Raw genomic sequence first — 15,104 nt, 5'->3', positions numbered from 1 at the left:
AGCCATTTTCTGCCCCTTTTTGCCATTTTGGGCCCAAATTTAGCCCTGAATGGCCAGGATTGGGTCCAAAACAGCCAGAATAGGTGATGTCAGGGGGTGTAGCATATGCAAATCAGTTATACTAATGACACACTTCTGGTGATGGCAAGAGGCGTGGCATATGCTAATGAGTTCCTCCAGCTCTTTTTCTACAAAATAACCCCTGAGTAAAGATATACATATTCATTATTTGACCATTGAAGATACTGCAGCACTCAAGTGGCTGGAAAGCATACAATGGAAAAAGATGCCCTCTGGACAAAGCTGGTGACCTTAAAAGTGACCCCCAGGCACCAGTGGAGACTTGCCCGGATTGGGCCTCTGATGGGTGATGGATCACTCTCCCACTCAGCAGCGGCCCGATCCTGATGGCATCCTCTGATGCCAGCAGGGCGCCTTCTTGTGCAATGCTAAGCAGAGCTGGGACTCGGATCCTTCTAAGTCCGCTGGCTTCAACGTGCTTTGAAATTCTGCCACTGTTACTCTATGGAAATTGGCGACACTCAACTTCAAAAGTCAGGCTCCTCTTTCCCTCCCCACCGCCCTTTATTTTAAACATAGAAAAGCAGTTTTTAATTCAGTGTGTCTGATAGATCCTGGAAGTTTAAAACGTTCTAAGTGCAGCTTTTACCATGCCTGTTTATGTCAAGCTGAGATTTCATTTTTAGACCAGCTTTTAAAAACAACAACAGAGATTCTTACTGAGGTTGAACGGTAAGAGAGTAAAAAAAGGTCTAATTTAAAATTTAAAACCTGGCTTTTAAAAAGACATTTAAAAAAAAATCCAACCTGGCTGACAAGTGGGATACTTTGCCACCAGGAGGCACCATCCAACTTTTCCATGAGCGCTGGTGGTGGCGGTCAAATCATAGCTGACTTAGAGCCAAGCTACAAGTGAGGCTTGACACAGTTTGGACACTTGTCAGCTTCCCTCAAGTTTTGATGGGAAATGTAGGCGTCCTGGTCTCGCAGCTGTAATGGAGAGCCGAGCTGTAAAACCAGGACGCCTACATTTCCCATCAAAACTTGAGGGAAGCTGACAAGTGTCCAACCTGTGTCAGGCCTCACTTGTAGCTTGGCTCTTAGGCACCAAAATATCTCAAACTGTATAGAGACCAATCCACGATCCCCAAGATATTTTCCTTTGATCCTTCATATCCCAATAACACACAAACACATCTTTCCTCTTCACTTCTCCAGTTTAATATCTTGATACATCTCTCTGTGTCAATATATATATATATCTATATATAGATTTCTATTCATTTTGTTCAAGCCACATAACGTGTATTTTTCCAGCAAGTTTTGAGGGTTTTTTTGTAATGTATTGTGTGTATATATATATATATATTTATTTATTTTTGTCTTTAACACCACTGATCCATTGAAACTTTGATCCACATAGAGACAAAATCACAGCAAAAGGAAAGGCCTCTGACCCCCCCATGAGGGTTGCGGGGGGGTGAAGCACTTTCCGGACAAGAATAAATAACAAAGATACCAAGTTAGCACTTGAAATTGCCCTCCCCAGATCCCTTTCGGGGGAAGGAATATCTCTCTGGGGAGAAGAGGTTGGAGAAGGGGAAGAGAATGTGTTCTCTGGGGACGAAGCCCTGCCATCTCCTCTTCCTCGACCCCGTGATAGATTACAAACACAGCTCAAAGCGTCATGTCACGACACGGCTACGACACGCGACTTTGCAGCTACCAGACCATCACGCGTTTAGTGACTTCCCCCCCCTACCCCGGCCCAGGGTTTCTCAAGGAAGGCGGTGGGGGGTAGCAGGCAACACAGCTTTGAAGGTAAGGGAAACTCACAAAAATATAGTGGGAGGTTTCTCGATTTGTGTCTCTCTATATACAGGGGAAACAGGAGGGGGAAATCACATTCTTGGACTGGAACGTGCCCCGGCCCCCTGCATAGTCCATGGGTGCCAAGTTTGATTATTCACCCACCGACCAAGATGGCAAAAGTATCCCTTGGCTACAGTGGCAGTATTATGGCTGTTCTTTGAGAAGGCTGATCCAGGACCGAGTGGATTCCTGGAAGCAGCTGGCCAAGTGGTGGGGTGGGGACTGGGGGATCACACCAAGTCCTCCAAAGCGATCTTGTTCTCCACCACAGATCCGGAGTTGGCCAACTGGCCCACCGTCCACAGGGCAATTTGTCCCGTCCAATTGCTTTACACCATCTTGGCGCTTGGCATGAGGGAGTTGTCTGGGGAGGAACTTGTTGAGAAGGTTCTAGAATATTACTTGGTGAGTGAAAAAGTGGCATGAGGCAGGACGGGGAAGGGCTGTGTGTGCTCACACCAGCATTAAGGCGTACTGTTGCCAAGAAGTGTGTGTGTGTGGAGGGGGACACATTACCAGTTGCATAATGGTGGGAAAGGAAGAGCCCGTAGCAAGGAGGTGGTGGATAGGAATGCTACCAAGAAGGAAAACTGGTTGCCGGGAGGGTGGGTGGCGATTGGCTTATTCACAAATAGCGACACAGACACCTTTGTGGCCACAAACACAGACATGGCCCTGGGAGGGGTCCCCTCCCTCGTGCTATGTACAGAGATCCCCGGAGACCCCTCCTCTCCTCCCTTTTGCCCAGCCCTGGGGACCGCCCCTCCCTCCCCAGTATCAGGGCAGGGAGAAGTGAGCCGGGCACAAATTTTGCATATTTGTGTAGAAGGAACGTGGAGGTGAGGAATCTGCAGCCTCGGGATTCCAGGGCAGAAGGGAGAGAAGGTTTATTGGGGAGTACGGCCCTCTCTTGGCATGGGGAGGGGAGGTAAATTTTTAAAAACCAAGAGGAACAGTAGGAAGCCAGGAGAAAAGGATGGGGGGAGTGGGGCTTCTATGGGGCAGGAATGTCTCCCACTCCGCCAAGGCGGGTAGGGGCAGGACCGTATTAACCCATGGCCGGGCCCCTAGGCTTTCAGTTATTTCAGGCCCACTCCGGCACTTCGATCTCTCTCCCCACTACAGCTGACAGCCTGACCCTGGTTACGGTAGATACGAGGCCGCAGAACGTACGTAGCCCTATATCCATTTGGGGTGTGTGTGTGTTTCTCCTGAAGAACTCTATTCACAATTTTAAAAATATTTTTTATTGCACAAGTAGAACTCTTCAGGAAAGCACATTGGGGGGGGGCAGGTATAATTGTTCAATACTGTAAGATTTTGAAGTGAATAAAGTTATTATTTATTACAAATATATATAATTTATGGATAATTGTTTTAATATAAGAGACAATTTGTTTCACTTCAATAAGGAAGCAGTTAATTATCTTATTAATAGAGGTTATATCAGAAGCTAAGCAGGGTTAGCCTTGGTTCATAATTGGATGGGAGACCTCCAACGAAGACCAGGGTTGCAGAGGCAGGCAACGGCAAGCCACCTCTGTTAGCCTCTTGCCATGAAAACCCCACTAGGGGTCGCTACAAGTCAACTCTGACTTGAGGGCCAGATTTCATTTCATACGAGAGAATCGGTTAATTGTGATTTATGTGGAGGTGTGCCTCAGCAAAAAAAAATGATGGGCCCCTAGTCCCTGTGGGGCCCCTAGGCTTCAGCCTAGTCAGCCTTATGAATAATACGGCCCTGTATGGGGGCGGATTATGGAATGGATTTGGGTTAGGACTGAGGAAAACTATTTAATATGTTTAGACACCAGCCTTATCTATAGACTTGGGGACAAATTCTTTTCATCTTCAGAGGGAAACAGCCTCTGGCGTTTCGAGGCATCAGGAGGCAATGACACCTTGCCCCCCCCCCACTTGTTTAGCCCAGAAGCTGTGAGCACATTCAAAATGGATGTTCAGAGGCCTACTGGGTTACTCCACCTCAGACTCCCACAGGACTATTGAGGAGTCCCCCCCCCCATTTTTGGAGGAAGGGTGCCGTCCTGTGGTTCACCGGTGGAATTGGGGATGAGCCAAGATAGCACGTAGGGTGGGGGGAAGGAGAGAGTGCTGGGTTGGGTGGTCCAGGATCCCAGCGTGGAGGGTGAGGGGAGTTGCTCAGTCGGAGAAGAGGCTGGCGAAGCTCTGTCGGAGGCTGCGGATGCTCTCGGCACGCACTTCGTCCTGACTAAGGCTGCCCCGTGGCACCGGTGCCTCTGCAAGGGGGAAGGTATTGGTCAGAGACTGGGATTTGCTAAGGGACAACGAGGGAGGGTTAGGGAGGCAGGGAAAGAGGGGAGGGGGAAGGAAGGGGGAGGCGGAGAGGAGAGATGAGAAAGACACTATTAATATCAGGCCAGGCAAGAGAACTTGCTGCTTAACTTATGCTTGGAGGGAGGGGAAGGGGAAGGTTAGGTTTGGGAAGCAACCCCAGCCTTCCCAGGAGAGTGGGAGGGAGCAAGCACAGAGCACAGAAGGGGGCCAGACAAGCAGGGGGTTGGAAATGCAGGCCTCCCCGCCCTTCACCTCCTCCCCGAAAGCTGCAATGGATAATCTGACCAGCAGAGAGAAGCAAAGAGCAGGAAATATCCTGGTAGTTGGAAACAGAACTCTGCTAGAGGGTATTTGGAGGAGGGAAAACATGCAGGCCAGTTCTTCCTATCCCAGTACAGTAGTCTCTGTTTGCAATTTACCTTCAGCACTCCAGTTGTGGACGGATGCCATTTTATTCCCCCCCCCCCATCCCACCCAGGGGTATTGAATTTGGCAAGCTGATGCTAGCTAGGGCTGTTCCCAAAGGACAGAAGTGAACCTCTTCCGTCTAAAAGGGGGCTTTGTGGAAATATCCGCCAATGACCTCTAAATGCTCACCTGATATGTGCTTGCTCACTGCCGTTCGCTGTCCCTCTTGGCACTGCCTCAGCACCATTTTAAAAAGGAAACTTCTCTAGTGGTTCCAGAAAACCAGGAATGAACAAAACAATGCCTTGCAGCCTTTCAGAGGCAGCAGTGTGAGACTGTCATGATGGGTTTTTCCCTTTTTTGCAGCCCCCTCCTCCAATTGCTGAAGGGGGGTGCTTTTGCCAAATAAAATGCTCCATGGGGTATCCCACTCTGTTTCAGCTTAGCCCACGTGCTATTAATGTTATTCTGAAGTTTGTCCACAAGACTTCAGTTACAGGACTGTTGTTTTTAAAAGGACCCCTCAAAGTCCATTTCCCAAAGTCTGAAAAGCAAAATTTCAGTTTTGAATTCTGAAATGGCGCATTTTGAGTTTGTCTTTAAATTTGTTTGCTGTCCACATTCAGCCCTATTAATTCTTTTTTTTTTTAAACCCTTTCTTGTTTTCATGAGCTAGCCCTTGGGTTTTAAAAAATATTTTCTCTGTGGACAGGTTGACAAATACGTACACTTTAGCAACTTAATTTCATTTTAGATTTGTTTTTCTAGCTTTGATGGCTGCAAATAAAAACTTTGAACATGCAGGCGGGTGGTGATGAAGGCTAAAAAAAAGTCAAAGGGGAGTGGCATAAGGATTTTGGGGAGGGGGGAAGGGCTACTTCCCACCCTGTTCTTTCTTCCTGCCCGCCACCCACCGATGCTACTCCAGTCCTGGCCCACTAATTCCATAGTAAGTAAAAACCAAGCAAAAGCAGAAATTATGCAAGGCAATCCCATGCAAACACCCTTATTTTCCATAGCCTGTTCTGGAATCTGACCCAAGGCCTGGGATAAGGGCGGTGCAGTCAGAGTGTGCAGAGCTCTAGCTGGGAACTGGGAAGACTACGAACCCCCCTCCCAAACTAAAAACAACGCCAGGAGTTGTGGCTTCTGCGTCTTAGAACCAGCTTCACCTCACTCCCTGCAAAACGAACTCAAGGGTCCCGCGCTTACTTCAGCTGGGGCTGCGGCGGAGGCAGGTCCTGGGTTGGTTTCTGGGCCACTTGTGGTTTTCCTTGGCTAGGTGGAGGTCGGCTGCCTTGCTGTCCAGGTCCTCCCGGCCCCTGCCCCTGAGTGCTGGGCCTTGGCTGCTGGGTCGTGGGTGGGGCAGGGCGCTGCTGCTGTGCTCCAGCTCCTGGCGGGCGCGGCTGAGGCGGGCCCCCCTGGCTGCCCTGGCGTGGATGCTGCCGTGGTTGGCCTGCCGCCGGAGGGCGCTGCTGTTGCGGCAGTGGCGGCAGCGGCTGTTGTCCCGGCGGACCCCCGGAGGCTGCTTTGGGGGGGCCTGCTCCTGCAGCCCGCTGCTGCTGTGGGGAACCGGGCTGCCGCTGCTGTTGTCCCCCGCCACTGGGGCTAGGCCCCCTCTGTGGCTGTGGGGACTGTGGCGCGGAGGGTGGCCCCTGCTGGCGAGGCTGTTGCGCTCCTGGCCCAGGCTGGCGTTGCCCGGCAGGACGCTGCTGTGCCTGAGGAGGGGGCTGCTGGGTGGTGGGGCTTGGCAGACGCTGACCCATCGGAGGACCGGCGGGCTGTGGGGAGAGGCCAGACAGTTGCTGGCCTTGTGGAGGAGGGCGCTGTTGTGAAGGGGGGCGCTGGGAGCCAGGAGGCGGCTGCGGAGGACCTCCTGACAGAAAGAAGGAGAAAAAGAAGTGGGGGGGTGAGCTGATGCCTCTACTTCAGCTAATCGCGATAACATGCCAACCTGTTCCCTGTAGCAGACAACCTCTCCCCCTGCCCAAGGCTGCTTTTCATAATCCAGCACAACCACTGAGACCCCTTACTCATTCCCACAAACTCCCCCTCCTCTTGTGTCTTATGCTTACCCTGAGGTGGGGGCCTCTGTTGGGCTGGGGGGCCTTGCCGCTGTCCAGCTGGAGCCGGTTGACTCTGGAAACAGAACAAGATGGGATATTTTTAAAAAAATTATTCACGTAAAAAAGTACACAAATATAAACATGATTAGACCCCCGGAGAGTGTAAAAGACTATACTAGCTTTAGACATAAGATCCAGAGGAGTTAGCCGTGTTAGTCTGTAGTAGCAAAATAGTAAAGAGTCCAGTAGCACCTTGAAGACTAACCAACTTTACTGTAGCATAAGCTTTCGGGAACCACAGCTCTCTTCGTCAGATGCAACCACTGAAAGGGAGATTGAAAGGATGCATCTGACGAAGAGAGCTGTGCTTCTCGAAAGCTTATGCTACAGTAAAGTTGGTTAGTCTTAAAGGTGCTACTGCACTCTTTACTATTTTAGACATAAGGACAGTCAAAGAGAAAACCAAAGTCCATAGTCTTTCTCTGTGCTAGGATTCCTCTGAGTTCCAAATAATCAAAGACAGGATTCCAGATTTCTTCATAACTGCTCTGCTGCGCACTAGGATGCGAGCTGCAGAAAAAGGGATTGTACACATTTCTAAATCTCCCAAAGTTTTTCATACCATCTATCCCAGGAAGGTCCAGTTGGGTCTGACCAAAAGGCAGCCGTCGTCAATGGGATATGTTGGAGATTCATTCCTGCATATTCATCACTCAGAAATCAATCTTGCCCATACCTTCCAGCGCCCCCTGTAGGCCGCCTATACCATTCCCCATCCGCCAATCTTTAACCCCATCCATGCAAAGGCGGAGCTCTCTAATCTAGCACAGCCCTTGGAAGACTTTGAAAAATGGGATTAGACCCGTTTTTGGAAGACGTGTCTATCAACCGTCATGACCGCTAATTGAAACTGGAAGGACCATGCCTCTGAATGCAATAGTCTTCATGCCCTGCTAGTGGGCTTCCTGGAAGCATCTAGCTAGTCACCGTTGGCAACAGAAACCCGGACCGCTAGAGTTCCTCGGTTTGATCCCGCAACATCGTTCTTACATGACTGTGAACTCCAACTGGATCTTCAGGATTTTGGACAACAAGTTCTCCAATTTCTGTCTGCCCCCCAACCTTTAAGTGAAGGTGCCAGAATTGAGCCTGGAATTCCTATGTGCAAAGCATGTGCTGTTCTACAGAACTGTGGTCCTTCTTGATATCCAGCTCCTAATGTAACACCCATTATGACTGTCCATTCCCTCCACCACCATCAGCTTCTCCATACTCTCCCTCTTCAGTTTCTGAATAATCATAAACTACACATATAAAAAAGGAGACCTGGACACAGTTTAAGGAGGATGAAGGGAGGCAGGAGGGAGAGTGCCATAATACCTGGGCATGCTGTCCAGAGGCAGAGCGCACGGGCGAGGGCACGGGTGTACGAGGGAGGACCTGGGCCATGCGGGTCAGCACCAGCTCCACAATTAGGTGCTTGTCTTCATCCTGGTGGTCTCCAATCAATGGCATGGAAGACCCCACCACCTGAGGATAGTGGGAAGGAACATAGAATCATAGGGTTGGAAGGGACTTTTAGGGTCACCTAGTTCACCTCCCTGTACAATGCAGGAATAGAATCTATTTATTTATTTCAAATTTGTATTCTACCCTCCCCGCGAGTGGGCTCAGGGTGGATAACAACATATTAAAAATACAATTAAAATTCGTGTTCATTAAAAACAACACATTTAAAACAGGATGGTGGACAGCCTTCACAGGGAGGGTTAAGATTTATACACCCCTTTTTTCCAGGTCGGCGGAGGCCCAGCCTCAAGCCATATGCCTGGTGAAACAACTCTGTCTTACAGGCCCAGTGAAAAGATAGTATGTCCTGCCAGGCCCTGATTTCATCAGACAGAACGTTCCACCAGGTGGGAGCCAGGACCGAAAAGGCCCTGGCTCTAGTCAAGGCTAGACAGGCCTCCTTGGGGCCAGGGACCACCAACAGCTGTTTGTCCCCTGATCGGAGTGTCCTCTGGGGAATATATGGAGAGAGTCCTGTCTCAGAAAGAAAGAAAGAAAGAAAGAAAGAAAGAAAGAAAGAAAGAAAGAAAGAAAGAAAGAAAGAAAGAAAGAAAGAAAGAAAGAAAGAAAGAAAGAAAGAAAGAAAGAAAGAAAGAAAGAAAGAAAGAAAGAAAGAAAGAAAGAAAGAAAGAAAGAAAGAAAGAAAGAATAAACCCAGCTAGCATGACAGGGTATTTCCAAGATTCAAAAGCCAACATTGGGAGTTGAGTAGGAAATAGGGGATTAAGGACTCCAAACTCCACAGGGACTAGCATAGCATAGTGGTTAAGAGACTAAGCTGTGAAACAGGAAGCCCCCCACAGTTCAAAGCTCACCTTTGTTGTGGATTCACTGGGTGAACACACAAACACCCCCCGCAATAAAAGGGTAACCTATATTACAAGATTGTTTTATGGGTTACTGAGATAGCCTATGTGCTTTGCAATGTTAACTACTAGTTAAGCAAACTTTCAGTTAGGTCACAAGGTCTACAGGAAACCAACTCACACTGATCGGTACTTACACAAAAACTCCAATCACCACCCCCGACAGAAAAGAGGCATAATGAAAACATTAGTGGATCGTGCAAGACGGATATGTGAGCCACGCTTTCTCAATGAGGAAATTAATCATCTAAACCACGCACTTCAGGCAAATGGCTACTCCAGAAATGAAATCCGAAGAGCAATCAAACCCAGGATGAATCAAACAACCAAGGAAAAACAGTCACCTACAGGAAAAGTGTTTTTGCCATATATCAAAGGAATTACTGATCAGATGGGAAAGCTTATGGAAAAGCATAACCTTCAAGCAGTATTCAGACCCACCCGAAAAATACAACGGATGCTACGATCAGCAAAAGACAGCAGAGACCCCCTCACCTCTGCAGGAGTATACCGTATACCCTGCAGCTGTGGACAAGTTTACATCGGGACCACAAAGCGTAGCATCCAGACAAGAATAAAAGAACATGAAAGACACTGCAGACTTGGACAGCCTGAAAAATCAGCAGTGGCTGAACATAGCCTAACTCAAACAGGGCACAGTATCTTATTCCAGGACACCAAAATACTGGACAACACTTCCAACTACTTTGTCAGACTGCACAGGGAAGCCATTGAAATTCACAAGCATAAGCAAAACTTCAACAGGAAAGAAGAAACCTTAAGAATGAACAGAGCATGGGCTCCAGTTCTGAAAAACACCAGGCCAACAAAACACTCCACACCCGACAATAGCCCTGCAGAGAAGATTAGCACATCAAGCACCAATCCATATGCAAAAGAACCTCCTCAGGTTACAGTGAAGCCTCCCGCCATTAGCATTCCACACCCTGGGAAACTCTTACAGAATGACTCAGCTCAACCCCACCCCTCCTGAGTAGATACAAATGACCTACATCTTTTCCACACTGTGACACTGAGAGATCTCTGTCTTTTGGTGCTACACCTCTGAAGATGCCAGCCACAGCTGCTGGCGAAACGTCAGGAACTACAATGCCAAGACCACGGCAATACAGCCCGGAAAACCCCCAACAACCATCGTTCTCCGGCCGTGAAAGCCTTCGACAATACATTCGACAATACATTTAACTACTAGTATTAACAAAACCGCATGGTGACTCAGAGATACAGTCTGCCCAATAAAGCCAGAAAGTATTTGGATGTGAGCCAGTTTGCCCTACTGACTTCAGGGCTTCCCCTTGCCATGTTACAGTTAGAAGGACGGCCAGACGCGTGTCAAAATACAGATGAAAACACAGTATTGAAAGAGTGAAATGTGCCTCTCTTTCCAAACTGAGGTCATGTAAAGGGCAAAATTCGAGCAATGGGTTGGAAAATTGCACGTCCCAGTGCATCTCAAACACTTTCTCTGTGTTAGGTCATTTTTCCAAAGGCAGCGTGAAGACTCAAACACGAAAGGTGTTCCTGGCCACCTCCATAAAATGCACACTACAGGCTCCTGCCCTTCAAAACCATCTCCCCTACTCTGCCCATTAGCATTTGAAAGGTGGGGAAATGCATCCTTTAATATGCATTTTTTTTCTTTTAAAATGTTGAAAAAGCAGGAAGCCTGTTTTCAAATAGCAAATGCCAATGTGGGTTGAAGGGTTAAACCCCCTTTCCCTTCTCTACAGGGTCCCAGGGCAAATTGAGGCTGCATGAGACTGCATTTGGCATTTAATGGAGGGATCGAGACCTGTGATCTTCATCTCATCTAAGCCTTAAGAGTTTCTCTACATGAGACATCTGACACGTGAAGAACACGTGTTGGGTAGCTGGAAAGGACAGTTCAAAAAGACAGAGACAGAGGTGAAATTGACAGCCTTTGGGAAGGCAAAGGGGATATTAACAAACCCTCTGAGGAGTGATCTCTGCAGCTTTGTCTTTTTAAACTACCTTCCTGTAGAGAGGTAAAATTGACAGCACTTTCTGGGAGGTAAAGAGGATATTAACAAACCCTCTGAGGAGCGATCTCCACAGCTCTGTCTTTTTAAACTACCTTCCTGTAGAGAGGTGAAATTGACAGAGCCTTCTGGGAGGCGAAGATGAAATTAACAAACCCGCTGAAAAGTGATCTCTGTAGTTCTAATTCAGGGGTTCCTCCATGAAAAAAGATTGCAAAACACTGCCCTAAATAAACAAGAATATCCTTAATTTGAAGCCCCATCAATTAAAAAATTGCCCTCACCCAATTAAAAATGGCACTCACTGATGAAGCAGCTAAATGTGTAGCTGATTGATTTACTGATTGAACCTATTGGAATTTGCATGTGAATTTTTTTTAACACAGTAAAACAAACTTAATATGTTGGCATGCTGAACTGGTCACGGGAATGCTTTGACCCACACTGAGTCTCTACATGGGACACCTCGCGTGTGTTCCTTAAGTGTAGGGAGTGTTAGCCAAGAAGTGTAGTTTAAAAGGACAGAGCCTGCAGAGATCAGTCTTCAGAGGGTTTGTTAATTTCATCTTCACCTCCCAGAAGGATCTGTCAATTTCACCTCTCCACAGGAAGCGTAGTTTAAAAAGACAGAGCTGCAGAGATTGCTCCTCGGAGGATTTGTTAATTCATCTTTACCTCCCAGAAGGCTCTGTCAAATTCACCTCTCTATAGGAGGGTAGTTTAAAAAGGCAGAGCTGCGGAGATCGTGCCTCAGGGGGCTTGTTAATTTCATCTTCGCCTCCTGGAAGGCTTTTTTCTATTATCTAATCTTATTTTTTCAAATATCAAAATATCAAATTGAAATGAAGTTTACTTAAACATCAAAATAAAGTTCACATCCAAAGCCAATATAAAGGTTACTTTCAAGGCAATATTTGGGCATATTCATTTTGGCACAGAGGCTGAATTCTTGGACAATTTCTTGCGGAACCCCTGACAATGACCTGTGGAACCCCTGGGTTCTGCTGTACCCTGGTTGCGAAACACTGATTTTGAGGGTGCTATTTTAATTCTGATGTTTGACAACAACATAGAATTTAAAAAAAAAACTTGCTCATGAAATTGTAGGCTACCAATATCTCAAAAATGCACATATTAGTTTTGTTAAACCCTTTAGTGTCCCATCTAATCTTTCAGGGGCCCAGGGCAGAATACTTGGCATGACCCCATTTTTATCCTCACAACAACCTAGCGAGGTAGGTTAGGTTAAGGCATTTTAATAGGCCTAATGCTGCTCACTGAGCTTCAACTGAGCCCTGTCTCTGCTCTTCAGATCTGACCCTCTGTCCACTTCTTTAAAAAGGCCCCTTGGAAGGGAAATGAGTCTTTAACATTGCCGCAGGCCTCACTTCTTCCTTCTGGATCTTGGATGTCTTACCTCAATAATGTGGTCACGCCCGTCCTTGCCATGTAGGGCCTCCACAGCGCAGATATCCAAGCCACCAAAGATTTCTGAGCAAGTGTCTACCCACAGCTTGTACCTGCCAGAGGGGGAGTGGGGAGGGAGAGTAGGATTGACGTGTAGTAGGAAACGCCTTCAAATCTTGTCGCCATTCACCCAGACAGTTTTAGCCAGGAGAAACCTACACAGCTAGGAATGCTTCTCCTTGGCTGCCATACAGAGGCCACCCACCCACTGGACACTCAGCCACGCCACTCACCTGTCTGACATGGCAATTTGCTCCAGCATGGCGGAGCCTGTGTTGGTTTTCCAGTTTCCGGATACAGAGGTCCTCCTGTGGTAGGAAAGATGGTAGCATAAGTGTTGGGAAGTGGGAAGGCCAGATAGCGGAGCATTTCCCCCAGAGAGAAACAAGGGAGAGTTGCTACTGGAAGAGGGAGGGAAATTCAGTAAGAAGAACCAGTACCAAATGGAGCTTCTTAGCTGTTGATCCCTTTATGGAGCACTGTGCTGTACGGAATAGGGACCTTGCACCCCAAATGTACTATCAGAACATTCAAGTCCCTGGCGGTTAACTCCCAGACCTTATAGCGGCTGGATGCACAGAAGGCAGAACTTCTTTGTTTTTAATAGCTGTGCAGAACAGAGAATCTCAGGAAATGCATCTTTCCTGAGCCCGGTATGACTGGCTTGCTCATGCTACCTTTCTGTCTATTTAGTTATTGCAGATTCTATAGCATCATCCTTCTTCATACCAGGGTAGATAAAAAGGAGCTGTTTTAGGAGAATTATGCTACTCTGACAAGGTGAAAATGATGATTGGTGGGGAAGTCTGAGGCCTTGGAAGGCACTGCGTTTCCCACAGTGTGAGACTCTTGCTGACTCGATTAAAAGCCTATGAGTTTTACTGGACCTGGAAGCAAACTAATTCAGCTGCAGTAAAAAAATTTCCATTCTCCTTTGCAGCGGTCATTTCGTAGAAAAAGAGCTGGAGGAACTCATTAGCATAACTGATTTGCATGTGCCACGCCCCCCGCCATCACCAGCAGTGTGTCATTAGCGTAACTGATTTGCATATGCCACACCCCCTGACATCACCTATCCTGGCTGTTTTGGACCCAATCCTGGCCATTCAGGGCTGAAATGGGGCCCAAAATGGCAAAAAGGGGCTGAAAATGGCTGAAAGAGGCCCCAAATGGCCAGGATCGGGCTGCTGCTGAGTGGGAGAGTGATCCACCACCTGTCAGAGGCCCTATCTAGGCCGTTTCAGCCCCAATCCAGGCTGAAATGGGCCCAAAATGGCCGAGAGTCAGGTGGGCGGGGCCACCAGACATGTGACCTCTTTGGGAAGCCATTTTGTTCCCCCTCGAAATGAGCCCTGCTTCTTTGACCTGGAGAATGGCTCCCTACCTGGCTCCAGCAGATTCGGCCAAGTGGATCCATGCCACAGTAACCTCGAGGCTAGATTTCTATAACACTCTCTGCATGGGACTGCCCTTGAAGACAACTCAGAACCTCCAGCTAGTACAGAACACCGCAGCTTGTTTACTATCAGGAGCTAGGCAGAGTAGGGACGTTCCACCTATTTAGCAGTCACTCTCTTGGTTACTGATTCGCTTCCAGGTTCGTTACAAGCTGCTGCTTATTACCGACAAACCTTCATGGCCTAGGACCCACTTATCTGCAGGACCACCGCTCTCGGTATGCTCCGCTAGACAGCTTTGAAGTTCCCACCCTGCAAAGAGGTAAAAACAAAAAATGTCCCTACCCAAACATCCTCAGTTGTGGCCCTCACCTGGTGGGATGGCCTGCCTGAACAGGCCAAGAAGGTTCCTTCACTTCAAATCATTTCACAGAATGTGTAAAATGGAACTGCATAGGAGGGCGTTTTAAAATAAAGCGTATAGAGTTGTGGGGAAAGGAATTCAGATAGGAGCGGATCTTTCTATAAGGTAATAAGACTCTAATTTTAATTGTGATTTTTTGGGGGGGTTCAGTTTTCTTTTCCTCCCTCTTTATACTGCATTGTCTATTGCTGGGTTTTTGAGCCTGGAGGCACCTTTTGGATTCTGAGAGGTGGTGGTAAGCGCTGCCCCAAAATGGCTGCCTCAGAAGCCAAAGCCAAAATGGCTGCCTCAGAAGCCAAATCCAAAATGGCTGCCCTGAGAGGTGAAGCCGACTGGAATACCGCCACTCCTCATACCTCTTGGTAGGAAGGAAAGCCCGAAAAGGGAAATGGAACCACACGGGGGTTAAGGAAAGCCCAGATTGCATACCAGTCTTCCTGATTCTCTAGTAGTAAGCCCTTTTGTTTGAATGAGGGCAGCCTACAACAAGCCCTGCCTTACAATGGCAAAACTCACTTTCTGAAAATCTCACTGGGTGTCCTGGTGAGAGCTGCGTCACCCATGAGTGCCACACTGGAGAGCCCTAGTCTGCTGGATGTCTCATACTGTCTGTATTTCATCACTCTCTTATTGTGAAACCCAGCATTATTTTTTACAATTGTTTAAATAATTCTATA

The 15,104-nt window shown here is 47.8% G+C and overlaps 1 protein-coding gene across 1 annotated transcript in view; it reads right to left on the bottom strand.

Moving 5' to 3' along the window:
- Nucleotides 1-4,053: 4,053 nt before the first annotated feature.
- Nucleotides 4,054-15,104, bottom strand: part of SYN1 (synapsin I) — a 147,901-nt gene continuing 136,850 nt past the window's right edge. Inside the window, exons 8-13 of the mRNA XM_055003741.1 lie at nucleotides 12,840-12,914; nucleotides 12,557-12,659; nucleotides 8,064-8,213; nucleotides 6,693-6,756; nucleotides 5,830-6,493; nucleotides 4,054-4,189 (exon numbers count right to left, since the gene is read on the bottom strand). Of these exons, the coding sequence (XP_054859716.1) occupies nucleotides 4,054-4,189; nucleotides 5,830-6,493; nucleotides 6,693-6,756; nucleotides 8,064-8,213; nucleotides 12,557-12,659; nucleotides 12,840-12,914 (1,192 nt within the window). The remainder of the gene's footprint in view (nucleotides 4,190-5,829; nucleotides 6,494-6,692; nucleotides 6,757-8,063; nucleotides 8,214-12,556; nucleotides 12,660-12,839; nucleotides 12,915-15,104) is intronic.

Source organism: Eublepharis macularius, chromosome 19 (genome assembly GCF_028583425.1).
Source record: "Eublepharis macularius isolate TG4126 chromosome 19, MPM_Emac_v1.0, whole genome shotgun sequence".
In the NCBI taxonomy this organism is placed as follows: domain Eukaryota; kingdom Metazoa; phylum Chordata; class Lepidosauria; order Squamata; family Eublepharidae; genus Eublepharis; species Eublepharis macularius.
This window is presented reverse-complemented; position numbering and strand designations above follow the sequence as displayed.